Source organism: Brugia malayi (genome assembly GCF_000002995.4).
Source record: "Brugia malayi strain FR3 genome assembly, contig: Bm_v4_Chr2_contig_001, whole genome shotgun sequence".
In the NCBI taxonomy this organism is placed as follows: Eukaryota; Metazoa; Nematoda; class Chromadorea; order Rhabditida; family Onchocercidae; genus Brugia; species Brugia malayi.
The window spans coordinates 6,821,819-6,848,385 of record NW_025062476.1 but is presented as its reverse complement, the minus strand read 5'-3'; the positions used below and the strand labels follow the sequence as shown (position 1 = coordinate 6,848,385).

Genomic DNA, 26,567 nt, shown 5'->3' with positions numbered 1-26,567 from the left:
AATAAAATTAATGGGTAACAGAATACATAAGTAGGTCTTGAACTACAAAAATGTTTCATTTTTCGTTTTCTTTCGTCAAAATTAAATCAAGATTAACTAAAGCCAAACTCAGAAACATTTAGAGAAATGTGACAGAAAAAGATATAAAATGTGAGCCGCAAAAAAAAATCTACACAGAAAATACATTGATTGTACATTGACTAATTAATCTTACTGAAATGGTAAACCATGGAAAATTTATATATATATATAAATTAAAAATACGTTTTACAATTAAAAAATTAATTGTAAAACGCTATCAAATACAAGTAAAATAGATGAAATGCAGTAAAATAAAAAAAACATGGATTTAATGTCATAAGGCTTGGTGTAGCATGGGATAATCCTATAAAATAATATATAAACAATTTATGTAAGATAACACAGCAACAAGTATGATAAAAAACTAAACTTTGAAACCTTGAAATACTAAATTATAAGACGAAAACTGAGTCTGAAATACAAATAGCCCGTAATTAGTAAACAGCATCGGTCTCAATGTCATTCAATGATCCTCGCCAAAATTTTAATCTTTCTCTTTGAGAAAGTAGAGTTCGTTCTGTTCTGGTATGCCAAACGTATACCTTCGTACAGCCATCAGCTTTCAGTTCCAGATCGTTTCTATTTAGACCCAAAGCAGTAAGAAAATGAGACTCCTAAAAAAAAAAGAGAATATTTTCGTAAGTGGTAACACATGCACGGCAGACAAAATAAAATAGATTAATACAGAACCTGATAACCACGCGGTACATCATATGTAAATAATGCATTAGCATTGAGTGCCAGAGACAAATTGATAGCGAATGCCGCCATGTCGATAGGGAATGGCCGTTCTGGCTTCCATAATGAATTGAATGATACATTCCCACCTGGAAAAATCCTAATAACATCATAAAAATAGATGAATGAAACAAAGAATCCCATGAAATAAAACCACTCCAAGCAATAATAAAGGCAGACAAATAAGATGGAGCACAAAATTAACAAACTTCAACTGTGCAGTAAATTTAAAGCAATAAACACCTTCTGAAAGTCTAGCTGTCTCAACAATTAGACCACCAACGAGGCCGACTGGCCACACACCCACTCTTTCTATGGATCGCATTTCATCAAATAATCTCCAATCATAGGTATTATCATCATCACCGAAATACACAATTCCTCTTTTCGATCTGCTTAAATTATCCCTAAAATGCGGTGTTAGTATTAGTATCTTAGATTTAAAGAACAGTTTATCCAGATTTTTGAAATTCCTCTTTTCAATAATATAATGTTCAAATAACCCAGTGAGAGACTGCTCCAAACGATTGAGTTCACTAAGTTACCAGTAAGAACATACAAAACCAAAGCGAAGAAATTTTTCAAAGGCTACGGAAAAAAGTTAACGATCTAACAATATTTAAAAAAAAAAAAAGATTTTACAATCTTTTTTAGGCTACATTATTTCTTATCACGTATTCCTAAAGAACTCAAAAATTTATGATATCCACGCCGTATTTTAAAATAAAAAAAAAAAAAAGTATAATCTCACTTTTCAAAATTATGTGTACAAGGATGCCTCTTGAAAATTTGCAAAGAAATAACAAATAATAAAAGGATAAGATTAGAATTCAAAATACTGAATTATAGCTAAAACAATTACTCATTCAGGAAAGCGGATCATTACTACCTACAAAAATTAAGAAACTTAATAAAAATGAAACACCTCAACCACATGAGAGCTTTATTTCGCTGAAACACTCCTCGAGCAATTTTCCAGTTCGGATCAACTTCGCTCGGTTTCTTTTCTGGAGGCGTAAGCGCATAAAGGTGAGCAAATTTAATACGATATCTTTTGAAAATTTCGGTAATAAATGGGGATGTTTTATTTGCATCTTCAACTACAATCCAGTACAAATTCGGCACATACACTGAAATAGTTCAATGAATTTTAAAATTACAAAAAATATCAAACTCCAAAAAGTATCTCAGTAACATACCTAAAGTTTGTGCTAGGCGAATGAGATCAGCTTTCTGAGTTAGCCTTCGATAAGTTGGTGTTATAAAATAAATAAATGGAAGACCTTTACGCATTTCTGCTCGTGGTATTCGATCACGAACTCTGCAAGCGAAATCAATAAAATTCATAACATGCAGGACTGAAAGAAAGGACTTGTCACAATTAATATATCATATATCAAACTAGTAGCACAAAAATTCCTATTCTAGAAATTTTCATTCGAAACTTGAAATACCGCAACAATAGGACAAAGTGGGAACTAACAAACTATCAATTCGCTGCAAATTATCCTCCATACGATAGGTTTCTTTTTCTTGCAACCAAATCTTCTTATTCAACTCTTCTCGTTTCCTTAGCAAAGTATCGATTTCCGCAACAAGCATCAATTTCTTTTCATCCAAATTTTGTAGCTGTGCCCAAAAAACTGCTACTTGTGCAATAAAAAATAAGCCCACAGCACATAAAATCTTGAAAACGAGCTTTTCGTCCAACATATCGCCGATTTATTCATCGAGACGTCCGAAAGAATTCGACAAAACACGGATTTCTCACTCGAACAGAACGACCGAGTGCAGTTCAGTAATACAGTCAGCATTAATTTTAGTCAATCTCCAACTGAAAATACAGTGGACAGAATCAACGCCTGACAACATATTGCATTTTTATGGCAATGCATGCGAAGTAGGACATTTAGTAATCGTCATACAACAATCAGTGATAGGAAAACCAAAGATTTAAACCATCAGTCTTATAATTTGAATTCAGAATGATAGATAAGTGCAGGTGGAAACATTAAAGAGGTAAAACGGACAAACATAATGAGCTTTACTCGATCTCATATATTACCATCATCTCATCTTGCAACAAAACTTTAAGACTTATTTGTGACCACTTCCCTACGTTAATGCTTCTGAGTTTTCATTTCACCGATATTTGAGTCAGCCAAAGATACCCAGAAGTTTCGCTTCTTTCTTTTTTTAACAAGTAGCATTAGATTAAAAACAGGTGAAAAACATCTTCATTACAGAGCGTAAAACCATTTTTATACAATCGCATCTCTTCAATTTAGCATAATTTGATGAAAACCTTTAATTTCAGCATCCAAAATTCTGCTGAATCAGATATGCTAAGATACGATCAACAAAAAATCAAAGAAAAATCTATGATCATTATGTACAGTTCTAATGAAGTAGAACATATTATGAAAAGAAATCTCAAGGAAACCAATCTACTAATTAATCTAAGTAAATATCGATATGACTGCGATAACAGCATACGGTTCATATAACTCAAAAATATGAATACGAGCTCAATGATGAAATGCGCAGATATACAGTACACCAAATTTTACGGGAACATTAACTGAATTAATTTGATTCGTCTAATGATAGCTAATGTTTATACCACAGAAGTGAAAACCACGACAGGAAATAGTCGAAAGAAGAAAACTCTTATTTTTCAGATAAAAATATATGTTCATCACTTTGTTTTTCTCGGTTTCTTCGCATATTTTACAGCTAAGGAATCACAAAGTTCGTTAAACGATGCAATATTCTTTTGCTGTCGATTTTGAATGAGAGCTACGAGATCCTTAGCGCCTTCATTCCTTTGAACCTCTTTCAACATCTTCTCTGCTTCCTCAAAAAAAAAAAAAAAATTAAAGAAAAATAGTAAAGTGGTATTTAATATGAACTACATTTTTTTGCGATGGTAAGAGAAAACAGCGCAAAGTACACCTCTGCTTCACGTCGTGCTGCTTTACGACGTTTAGCTTTTCTTTTTTCTGGCTCAGAAACGAAATATCGCGTTGCCTTCAATTCTCCGGATCCAATCATATCACTTATCATCTTGTGCAAACGTCTTTCATCTTCGTATGTAACACCAATAACATCATTCAGAATTTTTCCCATATCTCCCTTGTACTTTATGTAAGCTTCTTTCACTGCATCACGTTCCTCGCCAGAGTCTGAAGTATTTTTCGTTGTTGCAATTGGAAGATTCATATTCTCCATTGCATTGAAATAACTTCACTCGTTATCATCTCTATTAATTTCACCTCATTAATGTCTACTGTTCCATCGCAGATGAACGAAAAAGATGACGTAAAACTATATTAAAACCTCTGAATTTTCGAACAAAATTGTCGATATCCTCCTTTGTTATCTTTTTAAACATCATTCGCCATCTAGCAAGCCAGTCTACATCATCAGCGTAAACTCCAGTATCATCAGTAATTCCTATAATGAAAGATGATCTATAGAGAATTACAATATTATGAAAAAACAAGAAGGCACTTACCCATTTCATCATAAATAGCTCTCTTCTGCTTATCGCTAAGAACAGCGTATGCATGATTCAAAATCTGAAACTTCGCTGTTGTTTCCACCTTTTCCACCTCATTACTGTAACGATCAGGATGGAATTGCAAGGAGAGCTTGAAAAATGCCTTTTTAACTGAAAACAACTAATTAAAAGAAATTCAGAAACTATGAAAAGTATGATTTAAATGAACTCCTAAACCAAAATATAAACTTTATATGAAACAGTTTTGAAAAATGTTTTTTCCTGAATTTTCTATTTACCTCCTCATTTGAACTCGATGTCAATGCATAACAAAAAATAAATTAAACCACTACATAGTTCAACAGAAACTCCTAACAAAAGTAGCTCAAAATGCTGCAAATCCGGTCAGTTATGTGAAATATTCATCACGAAATGAGTTACTTTCTGCTTGGCTGTAATCTTTTCGTTTCAACTTCGATCCTTTCAAGTTCAAAATTTCATATAGATCTGTCGTACCAAATAGACGCTTTGCATCAGTAACAAATGACATCTTTCCACAAATTTTCCACGTGAAATTCCTTATCAATTCATTTCAAAAATGGTACATGAAAGTGATGAATTGCATGCAACGTGACTCACTCCTTTCAAGATGGAATTAATGAAAGCTAAATGAGTTTAACACAATTCTGGACTACTCATCGTTCCCCTAACTTAATAAGCTAAAATATTTGCCCAATAATTAAACATCTACGAGTAACCCCAACACTGCTCACTCTTATTTGAAAAATATCTGTGCAAAACTCTTCCCATGTTTTATCTTCGTTGCATGCCACTGCTGCAAAATGAAAGAAACCTCACGGGTTAAAGGTGAACTTTAGACGGCGATTGAGTTTAAGAAAGTTAGGTGGTCATTTCATTTGTACTTTTTATTATGGATGCATTCTTTGTTTTGTTTTTTCTTTTCTTTTCTTTTTTTTTTATCTTTATTCATTCTTAAATAAATACTATTGTTTAAGGTGTAACTGTATACTTAAGGTGCAAGTTTTCATTTCGATGAGTTCAAATGATGGTAGTAGTGATCGTGTACGGGAAGTAAAAGTCATAGCACCAATCAATATCGCACTGGTCAAATATTGGGGCAAAAGAAATGAAGTATTTCTTTAAAGTGGTATTACAAAGAAATCTTTTAATGCGATAGTGTTCAAGATAAACTGTTCACTAGTTTTTAGTCTCAAAAAAACGTTAGCAATCCTTTCACCAGTACTAATCAGTCTTTAGATGGCTAAAAGATTGATTAATTTAGAATAAGTAGTGCATTTGTAACAGAAATTGTTACCTTTACGTCTCATCGATTTCCAGGACCTTATGCTTCCACTGAATGATTCCATTTCGCTTTCTATCAATGATATGTGTGCAAAAACACGGGTACGAATAGGGGCATCGGTTAAGAAAGATTCAGTCTCAATCAATGGTTCAAATGTGTGTCTTTCAAAGCATCCAGGGTTTCTTCGATGTTTTAAAGTGAGATTGTTTATTTTTATTGTACCTGCTGTTCATAATGCTTTGAAATATTTTTGCTATGGAAACAAACAAAAAAGAAAATTTAATTTAAGGAAGTAAGGAGGCTAATTCGGAAACGCTCCATTATATCGGAAACTGCAGGAAAATCAGAGAAGCATGATTATTTCAGCAAGTTTGAAGTCACTTTTATCTTTATTATTATTTTAGGCATATGAGTGCATATTTTTGTAATTGAGATTCTTATGATTACGATCAGCCATACACACACAAATGTTATTTGCCCTCACGATTTTTCAAGAAGTTTTGTTTTTTTTTCCGTGGTGGAATTTTAGCTCAATAAATTGTTCATATTTGGTTATTTCAGGTTGTCTCCGAAACAAATTTTCCTATTGAAGCAGGGCTTGCTTCATCAGCGGCTGGTTTTGCGGCTATTGCGTATGGTCTTGGGCAAATTTACCAGTTAAATATTAGCGATATTATTCGTGTTGCTAGGATGGGTAAGCATGCTGTGCTGTTTTCTTTCTCCAGTCTGAACTGTATCTCTGAGTACTCTGAATAAATATATTTATGTAATTTTGTTAAAACAATATTTTGAATTTAATCCTGGTTAAAATGATATTTGGTAATTTAAGGTTGCCATAGTGATTTTGAAGTGTTCACAAAATGAATTGAGACTGGATAACTATTCAGGCTCTGGAAGTGCATGTCGGAGTATCTTAAGTGGTCTTGTACATTGGAAGGCAGGTACTGCAGAAGACGGTACTGACTGCATCTGTGAAGTCTGCTTCTTTTCTTTCAATTTCTATAATTTTTCATGGTTTCTTTTTGTTTAGGAATGCAGATTTTAAGGAACAGTCGCCAGTAATGCATAATTCAACATGAAAGATGTGATCTATATTATAATTCCCAACCCATCAAATAAATCTTTTCAGACAGTTTTCCCAGAAGATTATTGGCCCACATTGAGGTCACTAATTTTGGTAACGTCACATGGTACAAAGAAAGTTAGTAGTTCTAATGGTATGCAATCAACTGTTAAAACTTCAAAATTATTGCAAGCTAGGATGGATATTGTGCCTGAACAAATAACGAAGTATGTTCCGAATATTTTTTCATTGGTATGAAAAGCTTTATTGTTGCTTAAATCTTAACAATATTTATGGGCGATTCCGGTTGACTGTATTTTTATTAATTGAAGACATTTTAACAAGAGTGTTATTACAGGTTAAGAAATGCTTTTCGTGACAGGAATTTCGAGCAATTAGCAAAAGTAATTATGTCGGATAGTGGACAGTTGCATGCCCTGTGTATGGATACCATGCCATCCCTTAGGGTATTTTTTGAAAATTTTTTTAATTACAGTTTCAAAGGTGGTGCAAGTAGAATCAAGAGGTAGTCGAGAAAGGGTTTCAAATCTGGAATTAAAGTTTGTCACTGCATGAATAAGTCCTGAGTGATTTGAATCGTAACCTTCAAAAAATAATTGATTGATTTGCAATCTATTTTAACTATATTGTAAGTCCGAAACTGGATCAAGAACTAAAATATACAAGGAGCATTTTTTTCAGTTGAATATTTTTGTATTTAAAATCATTTTTCTAACTATGGTCATTAGCACCAAAGTTTTTAAGCACTTAATTAAATTAATCAAAAGAATAAAACTTTAAGCGAGTTCTACATATAATTACAGTGAATAGTAATGTGAAGCATTCAAAATTCAAAAAATTTATTAATTTCAGTACTTGAATGATAATTCTTGGTACCTTATGCAACTTATTCATGCCCTGAATAGACACTGCAAAGACACGAAAGTGGCTTATACGTTTGATGCTGGTCCGAATTGCTGTTTATTTTTGGAATCTGTTAACGTGCCGTTAATTCTGGCCGCTGTCAATAAGTATTGCAAATTACGATCTGATCTCATAGGTGTGTAATTTTCCGCCTCATCATTTGTGTATTTTTAACTACAAAAAAAAAAAAAAAAAACTTCAAATCCAATTTTCGGTTTTGTAAATAGTCGGTATAGAATGTACTGAACCTCATTTCACTCTTCACTACGCCGCACCTTACGAATGAATAGCTAGAACATTTTTATTCTCAACGGCGCATGACACTTAAGCCATATGATGCTAAAAATAAAATTAAGACTAAATTTGGCGAGGAAGTCAAGCGTAGATTAAGTTTGACATTATAGAAAGCCCAGTTTAATGAAGTAAGAAATGTCGGAAATTTGAGTCGTCAAACCAATGCGACAAAGAAGAAATTTTGTTTTATATCTAAATTACCTAGAATCATTTTGCTGTATGAAAAGTTTTGTATGTAATGGGCATTTTTGTCAAGTATCCATATAGCAGAAAATACTCACTATTTATTTTTATGATGTCATGACATTTCATACTGAAAACTTTTTTTCAAAACAAACCATTTTGTAGAACGAGTAGCAAAATACCCTGCTGCATTTGAGTATGGGAATTTGAGAAGTTTGGTGGAAGAAGAACAGAAAAATCTGGTGTTATTCGAATCTATAGATGGCCAAGAGAACAGCGAGATTGAACCGTTGGATGGTGTTGTCAATGATATCTTTTTTAGTTGTGTGGGCGTTGGACCATTCTTAGCGGAAAGCAGATAGATATATGATGTTATACTAAATTTTTTGGTCAATTTTTAGATTTAATTTTATATTTTACTACTTTTATAATTATGCTAGAGCACCAAAGAAGCTTTATATGTCTCACCATTTTCTTGATGGTACGTTATTTTTAATTGAAAGTGAAGTCACAGCTAAGATTATTGCGAATTATTTTTTCTATATTTCTATTTTTCTAAAAAAAAAAAACTATGTCAGTGTACACCATATATGTTTTCGAAGATTTCGTATTGCGAAATCTTTAAGCTTGCTTGCTTTTTCATAAGTTTTGTCAGTTGGTAGTTTTTTTTTTTTTTATTTATTTCAAGAATACATGTTATGAGTTTATGAATATAAAATAATTGTTCAGTAAAATAACTCTTCTGTAAATTCCAGTTTTGTAAAATTCTTAATTTCTCCCGCTATACTTTATGACATTCTGTGAAATGGTTTCAGTTTTATATCACATAATATCACTGATATTTGGTATTTAGTTGCTTAATGAATGTAAAATCTTTTAGTTACAAATGTTAAAGTCAAAGTAATAGGTGTTTGCGGAACAATAGAGCTGAAATAGATATGGGCCAATAATTGCAGGAATGAATAATCGGTTGGCATCCCCTGTAGAAGATAAGGAAATATAATTGTAGCGACCTTAGGCAATAATTATTACATAATAATGCTATCGATCATTATTTTCTCGCTTATTAGGTCAGTTTTGAAACTTTCATTGTAACCAATCTCTGGACCAACCTAAAGACATCGAATATTATCAACTATAGCTACTGATAAGAAAGCTCCGCTGTAGTGCTCACTCATTCATGCCATTTTTTATTTCGAACGACGCCGCTGCAATTTCCTTAGCATCTTTAATAATCAGTTTATTGGAATAATAATGATGCAAATAACACGAGAAACCAACAATATTTACAGAAGAAGGAATATGTTGGAGTATTTCAGCCATTGGTTTGGCAACGATGACGCTGATTACAGCTTCGGTACATTTAGAATCCAGAAGGCATCCTTGGAACTAAAAGTACAGAATTCATTTATTACTTACAGAAGTTTTCAGTTGTGATGATACAAAATTTTGGTAATTTAAAAAGACTAAACGCTAAAGAAAATCAAATGAGGTGAAACTTACTTGGACAGTGTCTACATGTACCGCGTTCTCCAAGTTCGCCTGGGGTACCACGTTGACCTATTCTTCCAGGCCGTCCTTCTGGACCTGGTTGTCCCGTTTCTCCAGGCAGTCCAGGAGGTCCCGGAAAGGATTGTCCATCTGGTCCGGAAATACCTTTAGGACCAGGTGGCCCTTGTGGACCTTGAAGACCAGGTGGTCCTTGTGAACCAGTCATGTAGATGATACGACCCGGCGCTCCTCGAGTTCCGGGTGGTCCAGTTCTTCCAGGCTTTCCGATTGCTCCAGGTTGTCCTACCGTTCCCTAAAAAGCAGCACTTAGATGTAACAATCGATATGATAAGAAATTTGAAATTATTTAACTGGTATGATTTCTTGGCAACAATATTTTTTTTTTTTTTTTTTGTAACGTTTCATAGATTGATCACATTTCATGAAAAAGGAAGTTTATTATTGGTACCGTTTCACCGCGTACTCCATCTTTGGGTAGATCTCCTGATGTACCTTTTGGTCCTGGTGGACCTTTTGGCCCCATGCTACCAGACATACCAGGACGTCCTGGAGGACAAATAAGACAAAGATCGGCATGCACTGCTGGTTTTACGTGACCGTCAACACCATTTTTCCCATCTTTGCCATTGATTCCATCTTTTCCGTCATTGCCAGGATCTCCTTCAGGTCCGACAGGTCCTGCTGATCCCTAAATTATGAAAATGTCATAAAATATAATTCATTTTGAGCTTTTAGTATTTTGTCTCCTTCGTCGGTATGAATTCGTGTGATTTAAGAATTTTGTAATTTAATGAAATTTAACTTAACCTGATTGCAAGTGCAACAAGTATTCAAATCTGCATTGATCACAGCAGCAGAGGCATGTTCATACTCTTGATTACTATTTTCATTGGTTGGCACCCAATGACCAAACATCCATTCTCGCTTTAAACGTCGCATACTTGCCAATTGTAATCCAGACATTTCGGCAAGCATATTGCGTGATCGTGACTGCAATTCCAATTCCATTACTACTCAGAATGCAAGCTTTTGCATAATTTTACAAAGAAGCGTGCACATTTCTCGACGTATATGTTATAGTTAAATCAATCAGTGATTATAAAAGAGCTAAAAGATTAAAAGTAGTGATTCGTCAGCAAAGCGGTTAACACGATTGTTTTAAGTAATTGAAACATAATCTCGCATGGTAACGAATACGAACACGTGGAATTGTTCCTGAATCTTACGGCAGAGGAATGAGAGCAACTTCAAATATTCAGATGTATTAACTCTTACTGATGCATACTCTTAATATACAGATCTGTATGCAACATGGAGTAGGGAGGCGTGCTTTTACCAGTTATTGCAAAATTTAAAAAATAATTTCACACCTTGCAGTATTCTGTTTCATCGGTGATGTGGCTGTGAAGTGATTGTACATAAGAATGCAGTGTTGGTAGAGTAATTACTGCAGCAATAATGGCTGCTGTTGAGAATGCACATGCAAGAACTGCTAATCGGCGCAAATATTGCTGTTCCAAATCTTCCTTCCTACACCTTGTCGATATCGACATAATTAAATTTGATCTGAAAATAAAAATAAAAATAATTCAAAACTGAACCTTTTTAGCTTCGATTTAAATTCATTTTCCAATCCAAATCAGTCATAGAAAATGACACTGTAATAAGATTAATTTAATATTAAGAATTGTAGAATGATTCTATCAGTAAATTTAAATAACACAAATCTAGTAAGGCCAGAATGATTTTAACAGTAAATTTAAATAACACAAATCTAGTAAGGCCAGAATGACCAAATGTGGCCAAAAGTTAAGACTGAATGATGATAGAAAGAACGAGATTAAACAAGTTTATGAAGCTAATTTGTTCAGTTGTAATAAAATGGATAAAAATTCAAGTTATAACATTTATAATATTTAAATAAAGTATGATGTTGGGAAGAAATATTCATTAATTGAGGTCAGATCAGAAAGAATATCAAAAGATTAGAATTAGTAAAAGGAGTCATTAATAGCACCTTCCGTCCTTTCTACTTCCTTAATGACAAAATGTTACCCATTGTGTTTGTTGGGATAACTATCCGATACTGTTGCTAACCTCTGAGCGGACATTTTATTCTGTTACAAATTTCATTTCTTCCATTTGGTTTATATTACTATTCTCTCGCCTATTGTATTGTATGGTATCAAAGACACCCACCCTCCGCATAGTATTTGAAACAAGATTTTATCGCACCCCATGGATATGTTGGGAATTCCGAAGAGCCTCTCCACAAGATACATTAATTTTCTTTAACATCTAAATGCAACAAATTGAAACCGTTTACTAAGATGGTAAGATGATATGAAATCAAAAGTTTAGGTTGAATTAAATGGAGAGTGAAATTATCGAAGTGAATGTCACCTCAACTTGAGACATCGAATCCATCGAACATTGGTCATAGAAAAGGCAGATCATATCATAGAAGAAAAACACATCAGAATTCCTGAAACCTACTTAGTGAGATCTGTTTATGAGAAATGCTGGAGAAAAAGTGTCAAAAATGTTCCTATGATTGTGATACGAGAATCTGAGAAATTTCATGTGTAACTGGTAAGAATGTGAATGCTGTATGTACGTTTAATATAGTCATGGACTATGACAATAAGCAACTCTACATATTCAAATATCCAAAGAACCTCGAGATTTTATTTGGAAATAATCTTCTTGTTGACTGTTGCTAAGCGGTGCAGGTTTAGCCAGGTGATGAAATATCAATAAAGTCCAGATTTATTGACCTCGATATTGTATTGTAATGGAGCATATTAATAAATTAGGTCTGCGCTGATCTTTTTATTTTAAGTAATATTTTTGAGTGGATCTTTTTATTTTGAGGAGCAGTGTTTTTTCATTGAATATTATTCATTATACCTCTTGTTATTCTAAATAATTGATATACTAGTAAACAATTTCATTAAATATTCATTGAAATTAGCCAGTTAAGAAGTATTTGCTTCTTTTGAGGATGGTAGATGGGATCTTATATCAATTTACAGTGAGCATTTGTCATTGATCTGGAAGATTTTTAATTGTTTGAACACAGACACCGTCATGAAATTATTTTGGCGACAGCGTACTAGTTACAATGCAGTCAAAGACAACAATTTGCTCATGTGAAAACGAAAGATTTTTTGAAAAAAATTCGATAATAATGAAATTTTGCATTAAAATATTTGAATAATTTGCTACTTTATTCAAATTTTCGAAATGAACAAAGATTAATTTTGCTGAAAGCTCCTCCATATTTCGTTTCAATCATAAAGCCAAATATAGTTCTTCAAATAACGTTGAATTTCTGAAAATTGTTATTAGATGAAAACTTTTGAAATAGGTGAGATATTTAAGACTTTATGACATATATTTCTTACAACTACAATAGATTTTACCGTACTAACAGCTAAATCAAACTAAGTTCATTCACTGTTTAGGATTAAACTGAAATATGGAACTCTCCTCATAAGTGAGTGTCATCATAAAGTTTATTTGTGCAGTGATATCATGGAAATACGTTGTTCATTTGTCTTTTTAAGAGTACCAAAGTAGGTCGCTCTTGCAATTTGTCTTCTCTTACTCTTAATTTCTACTTTGTGAAGATGGAATGAACGTACATTGGTTGATCAGTTGATCTAATGCAGTGGGATACGAAATTGAGACCTGTGTGACACAATTTAAATTCTAATTAAGAAAAAAAGGAACATAAAATAAAAAACAAAAGATAACATTTGACCTGAAAGTATCGTTGACCCTTATGTCCACCTACTTGTGCTCCGCATCAGTACTGTTTTTCACTGTTATTCCTTTCATACCAATTGTTTTTTCAAATGGTTGCTTTCGCAAGAATTTTTATAAAGTGAAGTTTTCCAAAAGCGCCTTTGTCTTTTTCATCTCTTTTTAGTTTCATCTGAATAATTACAATCACGTTTAAAATGCTTAAAACCTTGATAAAATCTAACCTAATAACATATTTGGTAAATGTCTATTATTAGTAATTCTCAATTCTATTTTTTTTTTTCTGAGTAGTTTTTATACCTTTTTTGCAAATATTGGTAATTTTCAAATCTCAGCAATTTCTGCTGGATCTTGTAGATCTTTTTGAAATTTTGTCTGAGAAGAAGAAAAAATAGAATAATTGTCATCCGTTCAGGAACAGAACCAAAGCCTTAAACTTTGCGCCAAACTTGATTTACTCATTGAATGGCGTGGAAGATGCGGAAAGATTTGGAACATAACGAATATCGTCAGATGCGACGGATCGCATTCCTTGCGGTTGTTGTTTCAACGGCTGCCGTCATCTCAGCAGTTATTACTTTACCGATGCTTTATGGTTTCATTCAGAAATTAGAAAATCATTTGTTGCTTGAGACTCATTTCTGCAAGGTAAAAATTTCATCAATGAAAAATTTTCAGTAACAAAGTTATTTTCTCTCAAAGCTCTAAAAAAATGTATAAAATTAATGACTAAGGCAAGTGAAGAGAAAACAGAGACCATTTCATGAATTAGAAAACATTTTTATTCCTTAAAATATGAATGAGTAAATTCCATAGCATTATTAGCGACTAAAATTTAAAGCTTGACGAAGCGCTAAGTAAGAAGGTTTTAAATGTTTTTAGGAGATTTAAAACAATGTTGAAATTACATTAGAAAAATTAATACTGAGAAAGGACACAGATGTTGACATTAGCAATGTTCATAGCATATTTATAGTCTCGATCAAGTGATATGTGGTCCGAAATTACAGCACTTCAAATTGGCAAGAAGCTTTTTAGTCGGATTAAAAGGGAATGGTCATTTGGTAAATGGATGTCGTCGGGTAGTTTTTACGGAGATACTGGTAATGGTGATGGTTCCAACAATGATGAAAGTAGCAATAATTACGGTTCAATACCAATAGATCCGCTGCTAAATGGTAATTACTATGGGCAGTGCTGCACATGTCACAGGGTGAATCATTAAGTTTCAATTTTTTTTTATTTTGGTAAGTGAGAAAATGGTTGAAGTAACTGAAAATGATTAATTTATAATTCTCCAAACTATTTCTAAATGTTTAATGAATCATTAAGATGTGTTTCAGAAAAAACCAAAATTATCAAAATTGTCAGCTTGAAATTCTGAAATTAAAGAGATAGAATCACTTAATCTCTTTATTTATCTCTTCGTTGATCAACTTGATAATTTGAAAATGCAAGAGAAATGATATTAAAAATTAAATAATTTCTTAGAGATTCAATTTATTTCATTCATTGATTGCATAACTTGTTAAAATGAATTTTCTTCCATTAGATATATATAATGTATTTTTTATAAATAGCTCATTACTTTAAAAAAAAAAAATATTTAAATTTTCATCTAAAAAGTCCAAATGATTCCAAAAATTATATTCACAATAGTTTCAGGGTGCTGCAGGACCTCCTGGTCCAGAAGGTGAAAAAGGAAAAAGGGGTATGGATGGTTACCCGGGTAGAAACGGAAAACCAGGGAAAGACTCGAAAATTTCTTCATTTTTATTAAACAAGAATATGGAAGAGCAAGAACTGTGTATGGTTTGTCCACCAGGTCCTCGAGGACATCCTGGTCCTATAGGACCCAAAGGACCTCCAGGTCCTAAAGGAGGACCTGGCAATCGCGGAAATGATGGCGAAAACGGTGAAGAGGTTAGCTTTATATTTCTCTGAAATATACAGTCAATATTATTCGTAATTATTCATCAGTTAAATATTTTAAAGTTGCTGTACACTTAGTAAAGGAGAAAAAATTGAAATTTCGCTTCAGGGGTTAGCTGGGCAAGCAGGTCCTAAGGGTCGTCCGGGACAGCCGGGAAAACCAGGTACGCGTGGTGTACCAGGGCGATTAATCCATATACCAGGACCTCTTGGTCCAGATGGACCAAGAGGTGAGTTCGGTGATCTAGGTCCGAAAGGTGTACCTGGTGTTGATGGCATCTCCTATCCAGGTCCACCTGGTGAACCAGGTAATGATGGTAAGAATGGATTGGAAGGGAAGCAAGGATTGCGTGGATTTGCGGGTCCCCCAGGTGAAGATGGTCAACGAGGCAGTTGTGACCATTGTCCTGGTAAACAGTTTTCTATTTTGATTGTTTAGGGTAAATTTCTTTTTTCATATCAATAACACTGGGAATTCCAAAAATGGGAATAATTGGGAATAATTGAAAATTTTTCAAAAATGAAGCAAATTAAAAATAGTAGCTAAAAATCAGCACAAATCTTTTCCTTCTCTTCACTAAAATATCAACGAATCTTTTCAGCTCCGCGATTACCACCAGGATACTGAAATTTGAAACCTGAAAGAAGTTTCAAGAATTAAACAAAAATTTGTTTATCAGAGCTATTCTGCACTGTCTTTAGACTTCAGAATTATTTAATTCATTCATGTATTTATTCCAGAAGACAGTATCACATTGCTCATTATTTAATCATTTACTTTTTCATAATCATTTATTTTTACTTTTTCATTCTAAAGTTTAACTCTTAAAGTGTACAAGAAACTCTAGAAAGTTTGATTAAAAAATATTTCAAAAAAGATGTTTTGAGTTTTTTATCCAACCTTTGAGAGTTTTTCATACATTTAAGAGTTATGCGTTCATTTTATCGAGTGATAATTTAATGCAAATTACTAGTTGATTTGCACAATTTAGTCGTTGTTATGCATTTCAATATTATAAAATTCGCTGCGAGTACTATTTTTGTTAAGAAAGGAAAGTATTTAGTTTTACAAGCAATAACAATTACAGCAAAAATGATTTTACTGATAAGAATTACAACTATTAATGAATTGTGTCATTTCGATTAATTAATAAAGATTTGGAAGTAAAATTTTTGCAAGACCTTAATTCATTCTTCAAAATCAATTTACCTGGACTGAAATCTCATCCTTTACCTTTCCTTGCTCATCTAATACAATATAACGAAAAGCAATGACAGATGAAGAAAGATATGATAACGAAATAAACATAACACATCGATGACAAATGATACCTTCAACAACGCTCAATGAGAATCAAAATAACACACGGATGACTGATACGTTCAATGGAATTACATATTTGTAATAGCGAAAGCCATAACTGCTCATCAGCAGAGAATTGAGAGTTAGACGTAAATTTAAATAGAAAATCAATCACAATTAGAATGGAAATCTGAATAGGTAATAGATTCTTACATGATGATGACGAATACAAGGAGTTTTTAATCTGAAAAAGTTTAATTAAAAGAAAGATTAATTAAAACATTGGTGAGTAGACAGAAGGAAAAGATAATGCAAATTGACAAAACCAATAAATACATTCAAAAACAATTTACTGGCAATAAAAAAAATTCACAAATCAATATTATGTTATAAATAATGTAATGTTATTGCTACATATCAAATAGGAAACGGCTAAAAGGGTAGAAATACATCCTCACTTATTTACAATACTGACCCAAAAGGTAGGTAGACACAAATATATAAATCGAGGATATCCCGTCTAGAAAATAAATACACCGAAACAATGCTTGAAATTATAATTAAGTTCTTGTAAAATCAGATTTGCTTTCTACTGCTTTATTTTTACTGTTCTGTTGGCACCGATCTGTAGCCATGCGGATCTTTTGTCCATGCTGGACCATTACCATGTTTTGAACTTACCAGCAATTGTCCTAAAGTAAAGAAAAACTTACTTAAATAATTTCAGGATCAGAATATTATAAGCATACATAAAAATGATAAACATTCAATGGTGGCATTTGACAGCAATTACCGTGTTCATCATGCGTCTGATGCGATAATCGGCGTTCGGCGTCAATTACCGCTAACTGTTTTCGACTGAAATGATGGACAATTCCCGCTCCAAATGCATCACCTAATACATTAATTGACGTTCGGATGCGGTCCCTTCAGCAAAACAAACATTATTTTTTTTTTTTAATAAAGTAATTAATAGCAAAGTTTCAAGTATATGAGACCTTTTAATTCAAAAATAGTTCTGTTGGTCAATTAAAAGTTTAATTTGGATAACTTGACATCTGCTATGATGACAAAACTACCGCGCGAGCAAAATGGTCTCATTAGTTTTACAATTACACTTTCATTTCACAAAAATCTCACGTGAAAAAAATTTATAAAAGCAAAACAAACTTTAGTTTAGATTCTCATCTTTATTATAGCAAAAAACAAAAATGAAATTTAAAACTTATGAAGCTTACAAAAGCCAATCGACGGCTACAATTAAAGATACGTCCTTCACAGGTAAGCCAACCGCTGTTAAAACGATTAACATTGTAACCAAGCCAGCTGATGGAACTGATGCTGCACCTATTGATGCTAATGTTGCTGTTAGGCTGAAATATTCAACAATTTTAAATTCGAACTTGGATTGAAACTGGCAATATATAGATTAAATACATACAATTTGTTTCAAAATTCAAAGTTTCAAAATTTGAGAAGTCTCAAAATTCTTAAAAGAAATTTTATAGGATAATAGTTAGAACCTAATAGTAATAACTTGACCGAAGGATAGATCAACTCCATTTGTTTGGGCTATGAAAATAGCTGCTACTGCCTCGTATAGTGCTGTACCATCCTAAAAAACAACTTTATCATCAGAAATTAAAAAAAATCAAAATCGTAGGAGGTAAGAAATCCATGAAAGAAAAACAAGGAACCATATTGATGGTCGCTCCAACGGGTAGCACAAATCGAGTGACTCGTCGATCAATTCCCAAATTTTCTTCCAAGCATTTGAATGTAATAGGAAGAGTTGCCGAACTAAAATGAAACCATTAAACAGAAACGAAAAACAAAAACCCTTAACATTCTCATTACGAATTTTTATAGTAAAGTAAGAAACAAAAATTCAATGAAATATGAAACCTTGAAGCAGTTCCAAGGGCGGTAACCCATGCCTGTAATAAACCCCGCATATAAGTAAATGGATTCTTCCTGGTACAAATGAAGAATAACACTGGTAGACTGATCAAAGCATGGACGATTAGTCCTACCAATACCGTCAACACATACATTGCCAGCATTCGAGCCATATTCGCCAGATCATCAATTTCCAAAATTTTCCCAGTTATCAAACACATAATTCCAACTGGTGAATACCTTAAGTAAATATTTTTGGATATAACTACTTAAATATCTTCCAATCAATTGATAGTATTTTTAAAATCAAATTGCCACAATTTAGTAAGTGTTCTATTCATATACTGATGAGATGTCTAAGTAATTTTCATTTAACTTCTTTCACAAAAGTAAAATTGAATGTGTACCACATGATAAGCATCACAAGTTTCATAATCACTTGATCCATTATAGAAAAGAAATCAACCATGGTTTGAGCTTGCTCGCCAAGTTGACTCAATACTATTCCAAACGAAATGCAAAATACTATTACACCTGCAACGAAGATGATACTTGTAACAATGCTTCATCACTTCTTCGTTTTTACTCATCAGTTCAAATTGAATTCAACTATATAAAATGAAAAGTACTTACCAAGAACATTCATACCGGCGGTATATTCAACTGATGGCTTCATGACGGCAAGAGAACCATTTGCGATTGCTTGCAAAATTTCGGAACTGTTCTTTTTAATAATTTTTGGTTTCACCGAGATATATTTGGTCTGTACTTGTTGAAATGTAGCTTGTACAATATTTTCCGGAAATGTATTCCTAAATGAATAAGATTGTTTAAAGAATATACAAGAAAGACTTAGTTCTAATACAATTCTTCTCTAACTAAATTCTTCGGAAACGCCAAAAAATACCACGAAAGTATTATTGTTGAAATCATCCACTTTTGTGAGAATTAAATTAATGTTTCTGCTTCAATCGTTGCAAAAAGTCGAACTTAGTTTACGTAAGTTTGTTCTCGACTGTCCAATTACACGTTTCTGAATTTAGTTGAACTTTGACCAAAATGCGCAAGCAGAACATTGCTTTCTCTCCTTCCTAATTTTCCGATCACTCTATATATTCTGGAGAGCACTTCTCGACTTCCGGAATTACCTGGCTTCTTGATTTGCACGCAAACTTGATCCACAGACCCATCTTTTTTCAAAGAGGGGTTCTTTAAGTTACCTCAATAAATCGAGGAATGTTTCGAGCGTACTGACTGTTTTTGCTTCTGTACCTTCACCAATATCGTGTTTGATTGTTGGATCACCGGGATGTATTGTTAGTACCAGAAATATGCCCGTCTAAAGTAGCAATTTAAATACCCAATTTTTTTTACATAATATCGCTTCTAATTTTGTTCATCAAAAACCTTAAAGTTCTCTCTCTCTCTCCCACAGAAAATGTGCAAAGTGAGATTTATTCATTAGAAATATTTGTTTATTTTGAAAACTAACGACAACAGCAATAACAGTTGTAGCGAAATAGTAAAATATTGCGAGGAAACCCAAACGACCAGATTGTTTCGCATCCAATTGAGCTAATCCTAAAATTTATTTTTTTAAAGGATTATTACATGAAAATACAAAGTATTAGTGTTACATGTACAGTGACTCATAGCGAATTTGGAAACCACTAATTTAGTTCTGCTGATAATTAAATTTACCAATATTTTTAGGATCAAGATCAAAAAAACTGTTATAACATTATTAAAGAAATTTGAAATTGAAAAGAAATTCATTCTTTTAATTAGAATGAAAAAGTATAACAAAATACCGCAATAGTTTTTTAAAAAAAATAGGACTAACAGTAGTTAGCAGTGATATACAAATTTGAATTTGATTTTAAATTGGATTTGAGATTAATATTGGCAAATAATGAGCATTTAAAAAGAAATTACTTGCTTCTACTTTTCTATTAAACTGATATGAAACTAATATTATTTTATTTGTATTAAATGATATTACCTGAAATAAGCGAACTGATAATAAGGGGTAGAATCATTAGTTTCAACATACGCATCAATATTTCTCCCGGAAAGCTGACCAGTACTATAGATTGGAGTGTCAAATTAAATAGTCGACCAATAAAGCCCAATAGAATACCCAACAATACAGAAGCGATCGTTAATACCAACAACAGATTCCGCCTGAACCAACTTGCCATTTTCTAAAAAATATTAGGTCAGATCAGATCAACTGAACATATAAAACTCGGAATGAATCAACTCTCTAAATATTGTGGATAGCATGAGAAAAACTAAATAATTATTGATATCATATGCAAGGGAAATTATCACAACCAGAGCTAGTTCAGAATTCAAATTTATGAAATACGAAACTAGATGGAATTATCATCATGAAAGATAGTAGTAACATAATAATAATAAATAATGATATTAATAATAATAAATGACAACAATAATAAAGGTATTTGTAATAAAGTAATAGTAATATGATAATTAATAATGAAACTATTTGAGAAAAATGGATATAATTTCAGAAGCATTTTCATAACAAACACGATAATATTTGATTCGTATGAAATGAATTATTGTCATTGAATGGTATTCGGTAGATTTTAATGGAAAGATAAAACGAATAACAGCTCTTGTGATAACGAATTTTGATATTTGATACATGACACAATACATTACTATTTCTGTTTCAGTGCTGGTAAAGCACTGGCAAAAAGAATTCTTTTTCTTTTGTGAAATTTAAAAAAAAAAGAAATATTTTATGCTTTTGCATGAAACGCTGTGCTGTGAAATTCAATATGTACAAGGATGTTTGAAGAATAGTGCTAACGAATGCGAAATGAGTAGCGTAATTTGATAAGTTGAGTCGATAATGAAAAAGCAATTCCAATAATTAACATTTTCGGTATGTTTTTTTTTTTCTTTTTGTATTAAATAAGCGTCAGTGGCAGAATGCTTGCAAAATAATATTAAGCTTCCTAATGGATACAACGAAAATTGTTGCAGGTTGTTTGGGCAGTATTCACTAATGCTATCATTGAATCATTGTAGTTTTTCTGGAAACTGCTAATTCAATTGCAATTTCAATTTTCACTTTGTTTCTGTGTCATATCATTTTATCAAACATCGAATGCAAACATCAAAATCTTAGGAAATACAACGTACAAATTATGTCACCAGCAATTCGACCATAAAGTAAACAAAAACCGCCCTAAGCATAACTGTTTACTTATTTGATAATTTTAAAAATTTCAACTTCTATTAAAAACCACTGTAAACTAAGTTGGGTATCTAGATAGACGCTGTAGACACATTAAAGGAAATTAACCGAGTAACAATTTGTAGTCAAATAGCTAAAATATTAATGGAATTACCTCAAGTATCGTAATTTAGCGGAAATGGAAATCTGATGAATAAATCAAATTTCAGCCATACCCAATGAACAAAGCAGCAATTTGCTTTACATAAAAACATGACAATATTAATATAGAAAATAATAATTCAATTGAAGAGTTTAAAAAAGTGAAGTAATGTGTTTCAATGAAAACAAAATAAAAATAGCAAATAACTGCTGCTGATTTCATTCAGATCAAAGAAAAGTTATTATGCATTGAAATATAAAGTATAAAATAAAAATATGTAATGAAGTATTAAATGCATATCGAGAAAGTGAATAGATTCATTTATATTTAAATGCTAACTGATAATAAGTAATGAAACAGCAATTGCAATGAAAAATATTACAAATTATTAAGTGTGAAATGAAAACCATAAGTTGTCGTTCGTGTGATAATTCATTCATTTTGCAAGATCATATCATACGATGAAACTAACATGCTTCTTATCAATTTTAAAAAAGAGTGAAAGACTACAAAAAAAATATTTTGATTACTTTATAAAAAAATACCAAGAAAGAGTACTTTTGACTCAGTTTAAATTTTATGATTGTTTGCACTGAGCAGAAACTGATTGACATTCATTTAAAAAGTGACGTGTGGAAATAATTAGAAAATTATGATATCAGTTATCAGTTATTGCGATTAAAATTAAATTGCTAAAACTTATTATGAAACTATAAAGTAAGTAACAAGGAAAAAAGGATGAATAAAAATGGCATGATTAACTTAATTTTATAACATTAAATTCAAAAATAGGAAAATTTGTCTCGTATTTTGTTCGTAAAAACAAATTTGCTCATAGGCAGAAAAATAGTTTTTGTGTATTTATCAATGATTATTCTGTACGCATCATCACTCTTATCACTGGTTCAGATCAAACTTTCGAATGATAAATTGTTTTTTTTTTTTGTTTTTGTTTTTTTTTTTTTCTTGTTTTTAAAGCTTTTAACAACAGATTTGTTTACGAAGTGATCAGAAAGAGTATGCAAATACCGTGTAATTAATATGACATTGGTGGTGTAATATTAAATTATTAAAAATAATAATGAACTATCAGTCTCAACCAACGATAATAATTTATAAGTATAGATATGTAGATATGGTGCATAAGATTGAAATAGTTATAATTTCTTGAAAAGACAATTTTTTAAAGAAAGATATACCTTTCACCCTTTTAACAAAAGACTGTAAATCAAGATTAACTGAATATTTCATAAAAAATTTTTAGACAACATATCATTTCTATATTTGAATTAAGATAATGAATTGTGAAGAAAAGTGCGGCGACTAAGAGGGAAAAGAAAGCAAATTTTCAGGTCTTAAAAACTTTATTATTTTGCATCAAGCATGAAAGCATTTTTGAAGAAAAGCTTTTGAGGAATATGATGGTTTTTTTAGTGGCTTTGTACAATTAGCTTATGAGAATGTTAGGATTTTTTAATAGCCCAAACAATTAGCACATGAGAATCCAATGATTTCTTATTGGTCTAGTATAATTAATATATTTGGCCAAAAATTTATTGAAGCACAAAAAAATTATGTCATCATTGGTTATTGGTTTCGATGAGAAATTTTATCTGTACATTGGCATGAAGCATTCTCATGCGATCACATAAATGAATAGCTTTCAAACTTGATAATTCTTCAATTTGATACTTTCATTATGTTCTCAATATCCAATCATTGCTCTCATTCCTTCTCACTTGCTGTTGCCTTAATATCTCTTTTTTAAAAAACATGAATAAGTCAGCAAGTGGAAATTTGAATTATTCCTTAATCAGTTCAAAAACTGGCAAATGTTGTTGTACTTTTGTGACGTATCATTCAGTGATCGTCTTTAAATAAACAGATTAGTTAGTTTGATGACAATATAGGATAAATTCGTTGAGAGCAATAGATTTGACTTTTTGCTAGAGTGAGACGAATGAGCGGTCTATCGGCAAACGCACTTGTGGCTACTTTTTTTTGCTCTCCAATATTTGCTTTTGACAACAGTGATGCCAATTAAGGCCTAACTGTGCCGGCAATCAACTGAGATTTAATTTCCGGATAGCATGAATATATGTTACTGTTATCACTACCTTCATTTTCTGATAAACACAATAAATAAATAAATCACTGTAATGGAGATAGTGAAACGGTAATGCAGTAGTTAATTAAAGATCTACTAAGACGAATAGGTAGGTAGGTTAAGATGTTTTGAATATAAAATTTTAGTTAAAATAAAACACCTGTTTCTCTAATACTTTAAGCCTGAACTCAAAGGGTGATAGTGTTGTTTTGCACAAATGGTAGCAAAAATACAACCATAATGTTTTACTTTTTATATTTTTTCTTTCTTAAAATTCAAATAACGATTCCACTTGATATAATCATGTAAAAAGAAAAATAATCCAAAAAATGAAAGAAAACATACGAGAGAAAGATATTTGGAAAACAAAAAAAGAAAAAAAATTCATGAAGGACAAATGATTAAATGAGCGGTTGAAATGGAATAGAAACGGGCGGTGTTGGTACTGCAGTGGGCTTAACGTCGTTGCTGTCTACGAGAGCAATGCATTTATCGTTTTCTTTTATAAATCATCCATCGATGCACCCTAAAACAAGTTCTTCACTGTGAGCGCTCTTCGATACATTACTTACAGAATTATGAGACATTTTTTGGTAGAAGATTAAATTTTGCAATCCACAAACACTCAGCTGTTTGCTAGAAAGACTGATTCAGAATTATTTAAGATGATTTTTGTTTTGAAATTAGTTTGAATTTTATAAACTGAATTTCAAGTTCAATTTAAACCAGTCACAATTTGCTACTAAGAAAGTGATGTTCTTTGTTAACTATTTATAAGTAGACTAATCTAGTTCAAAAATGTGACTTTTGAGGATTTATGTAAGAATTAAATAAGAACTTCGTAGGCGAAGATACAGTCACCGTTGCTGTCCTTCTCTTTGCTCTCGAGAATAATCATGCCACTTCAAAGTGATTTTTTCACAATTGACAACATTACATTGCTCTTCAATTGCTTCTTGGATGAGGAGAGAAAATTTCAAATTCTTTCTCACATAGAGTTATTCACGAATATTTGAAAGCGCAATGGGCATGATTCACTGCCCATTGCGCCTTCACTACTTCTTGACTTTAAACCTAATTTATCAGCCTGAGTGTACGCTAAGTTAAGAACTTACCTCACAACTTTATAGTGATAACCCTTATTTTGCCAATTTAAAAATTCCTCACTATGTTCTTTTTAAAGAGTATGTGTCAATGCACTCGCTGAACATTTTATAGCGTGTGGAAAATAACGAGCCTAATTTTATCTCTCGCAAATGCTCGTACGTCACGTGATTGCAGTACTGAAAGTCCCTCTCTGTTTAGATGCAGTTAAAAAGTAAAGTAAGTTAAATGATCCTAAGCGTAAGAAAGAGTTTGTTTCAAAGCGAAAATGGAAGATAATTAAAATGAAAAGTCAGCGATATGAGCAAGGAAGGAAGAAGTTGAAACAGCGGCAATGGGTATAAGTTAAAATTGAAGTTAGCAAAAGTTTTCGAGGGTATATCGATGAAAAAAATCTCCAACTGACTATTTGTGTTATGTCGCCTTGGTCTAATACTCAGATAGACTAGCACAGACATACAGACACGTACACACACATACACAGACACATACACACAGCTACTACCTGTCAGTGTGAATTTGAATTTATGTTATCTTAACACCGACATAATCAACACAATTATTGAATACTAGCAGATCTCATTCTCTCTATTTGCTCACCTGTATTTATTCATCACTTAAATAAGTTCAGAAAAGTTCAGTCTAGATCCAGAAAATCAAGTGTGATTGATGATAAACAAAGAGAAATAACGGGTTGACGAAAGATACGAAGATAGGTCTTGTTTTTCGTATTCGCTACTTATAAACAAGATCGACTTACATCTTGCTTGCCCGTCATGTCAATAATTCATTTATAATTATTCATCCGAACTTACACAACTACTTATGTACCCTCAGTTTCTTTTGTTTGAAATAGACTTTTAATTTGAATTAGTTTCAAATGTTCTTTATAGTTAATTATTTCAATTCTCGTCATGCACTTAAGCATAACAAGACATCATATAGATATCCTAACCAAAAGAGATTTAAATAAAGTAAATAAGTAAATTAAATAAGTTTAAGATAAAACTTAAATGAGATTTCAACAACAAAACTTATCTAACAAAAAAGCTACAGCTGTTTCCACTAGACTAACTTCATATCTGATTATCAAATACAGAAAATATTACATCATGAATGATTTGATGATGGAGTAGTATATTTTTTCAAATCATTTAAAATTTTAGAGAAGTAATATGTATTTGTACCAAACAGATGCAATCTACAATCTTTGTTATTCAACTAAACAAAAATATTTTTTTCTTGTTTCTTAACAAGTATTGTTTATAAGGATTAGTGTATCTTTCAATGAAGTATTTACACTTAAAATCCTGCCAATTGCGCTCGCTTTTGAATGGGGAAAGAACGCTTAACAATCGATAAACTTTGCTAGTATTACAAATAATTAATATTAAAATCAATTCTTATGTTAAAAAGTAAAAATTAGAAGGAAAATCAGGGATAGGTTTTTACAATTTAA

The 26,567-nt window shown here is 32.0% G+C and overlaps 6 protein-coding genes across 10 annotated transcripts; 2 read left to right on the top strand and 4 right to left on the bottom strand.

Annotated features, from left to right (window-relative positions):
- Nucleotides 1-515: 515 nt before the first annotated feature.
- Bma-sqv-8 (Uncharacterized protein) lies at nt 516-2,532 on the bottom strand (the record flags this gene model as incomplete). Its single annotated transcript, XM_001900018.2, has 6 exons — nt 516-695; nt 772-908; nt 1,063-1,226; nt 1,745-1,949; nt 2,019-2,140; nt 2,303-2,532. The coding sequence occupies 6 exons, from the start codon at nt 2,530-2,532 to the stop codon at nt 516-518; spliced, it is 1,038 nt and encodes a 345-aa protein (XP_001900053.1).
- A 985-nt stretch (nt 2,533-3,517) lies between these two features.
- Bma-dnj-23 (Uncharacterized protein) lies at nt 3,518-4,871 on the bottom strand (the record flags this gene model as incomplete). Its single annotated transcript, XM_001900017.2, has 5 exons — nt 3,518-3,676; nt 3,775-4,004; nt 4,159-4,275; nt 4,337-4,492; nt 4,763-4,871. 5 exons carry the CDS (start codon nt 4,869-4,871, stop codon nt 3,518-3,520), a joined length of 771 nt encoding a protein of 256 aa, XP_001900052.2.
- Nucleotides 4,872-5,374: 503 nt separating this feature from the next.
- Bm13990 (Uncharacterized protein) lies at nt 5,375-8,471 on the top strand (the record flags this gene model as incomplete). Of its 4 annotated transcripts, XM_043078701.1 has the most annotated exons (9): nt 5,375-5,473; nt 5,681-5,842; nt 5,935-6,021; nt 6,207-6,339; nt 6,533-6,621; nt 6,775-6,935; nt 7,067-7,175; nt 7,582-7,768; nt 8,275-8,471. In XM_043078701.1, the coding sequence occupies 9 exons, from the start codon at nt 5,375-5,377 to the stop codon at nt 8,469-8,471; spliced, it is 1,224 nt and encodes a 407-aa protein (XP_042934635.1). The 4 variants fall into 4 exon arrangements, with proteins under 4 accessions (XP_042934635.1, XP_042934634.1, XP_042934637.1 ...); XM_043078700.1 differs by lacking the exon at nt 5,935-6,021; XM_043078702.1 differs by lacking the exon at nt 5,375-5,473 and having other exon boundaries at nt 5,687-5,842.
- A 1,001-nt stretch (nt 8,472-9,472) lies between these two features.
- Bma-rol-8.1 (Uncharacterized protein) lies at nt 9,473-12,062 on the bottom strand (the record flags this gene model as incomplete). 2 transcript variants are annotated; one of them, XM_043078699.1, is made up of 6 exons in its annotated part: nt 9,473-9,498; nt 9,613-9,913; nt 10,070-10,309; nt 10,429-10,611; nt 10,992-11,187; nt 12,025-12,062. In XM_043078699.1, 6 exons carry the CDS (start codon nt 12,060-12,062, stop codon nt 9,473-9,475), a joined length of 984 nt encoding a protein of 327 aa, XP_042934633.1. The 2 variants fall into 2 exon arrangements, with proteins under 2 accessions (XP_042934633.1, XP_001900050.2); XM_001900015.2 differs by lacking the exon at nt 12,025-12,062 and having other exon boundaries at nt 10,992-11,174.
- A 1,804-nt stretch (nt 12,063-13,866) lies between these two features.
- Bma-rol-8.2 (Uncharacterized protein) lies at nt 13,867-15,949 on the top strand (the record flags this gene model as incomplete). The annotated part of the gene is made up of 5 exons (XM_001900014.2): nt 13,867-14,037; nt 14,366-14,602; nt 15,055-15,312; nt 15,431-15,731; nt 15,924-15,949. 5 exons carry the CDS (start codon nt 13,867-13,869, stop codon nt 15,947-15,949), a joined length of 993 nt encoding a protein of 330 aa, XP_001900049.2.
- Nucleotides 15,950-17,227: 1,278 nt separating this feature from the next.
- Nucleotides 17,228-20,724, bottom strand: Bma-glt-1 (Uncharacterized protein; the record flags this gene model as incomplete). Its single annotated transcript, XM_001900013.2, has 11 exons — nt 17,228-17,316; nt 17,418-17,551; nt 17,863-17,997; nt 18,148-18,239; nt 18,322-18,424; nt 18,530-18,763; nt 18,931-19,057; nt 19,157-19,335; nt 19,744-19,862; nt 20,016-20,104; nt 20,526-20,724. The coding sequence occupies 11 exons, from the start codon at nt 20,722-20,724 to the stop codon at nt 17,228-17,230; spliced, it is 1,500 nt and encodes a 499-aa protein (XP_001900048.1).
- Nucleotides 20,725-26,567: the final 5,843 nt, after the last annotated feature.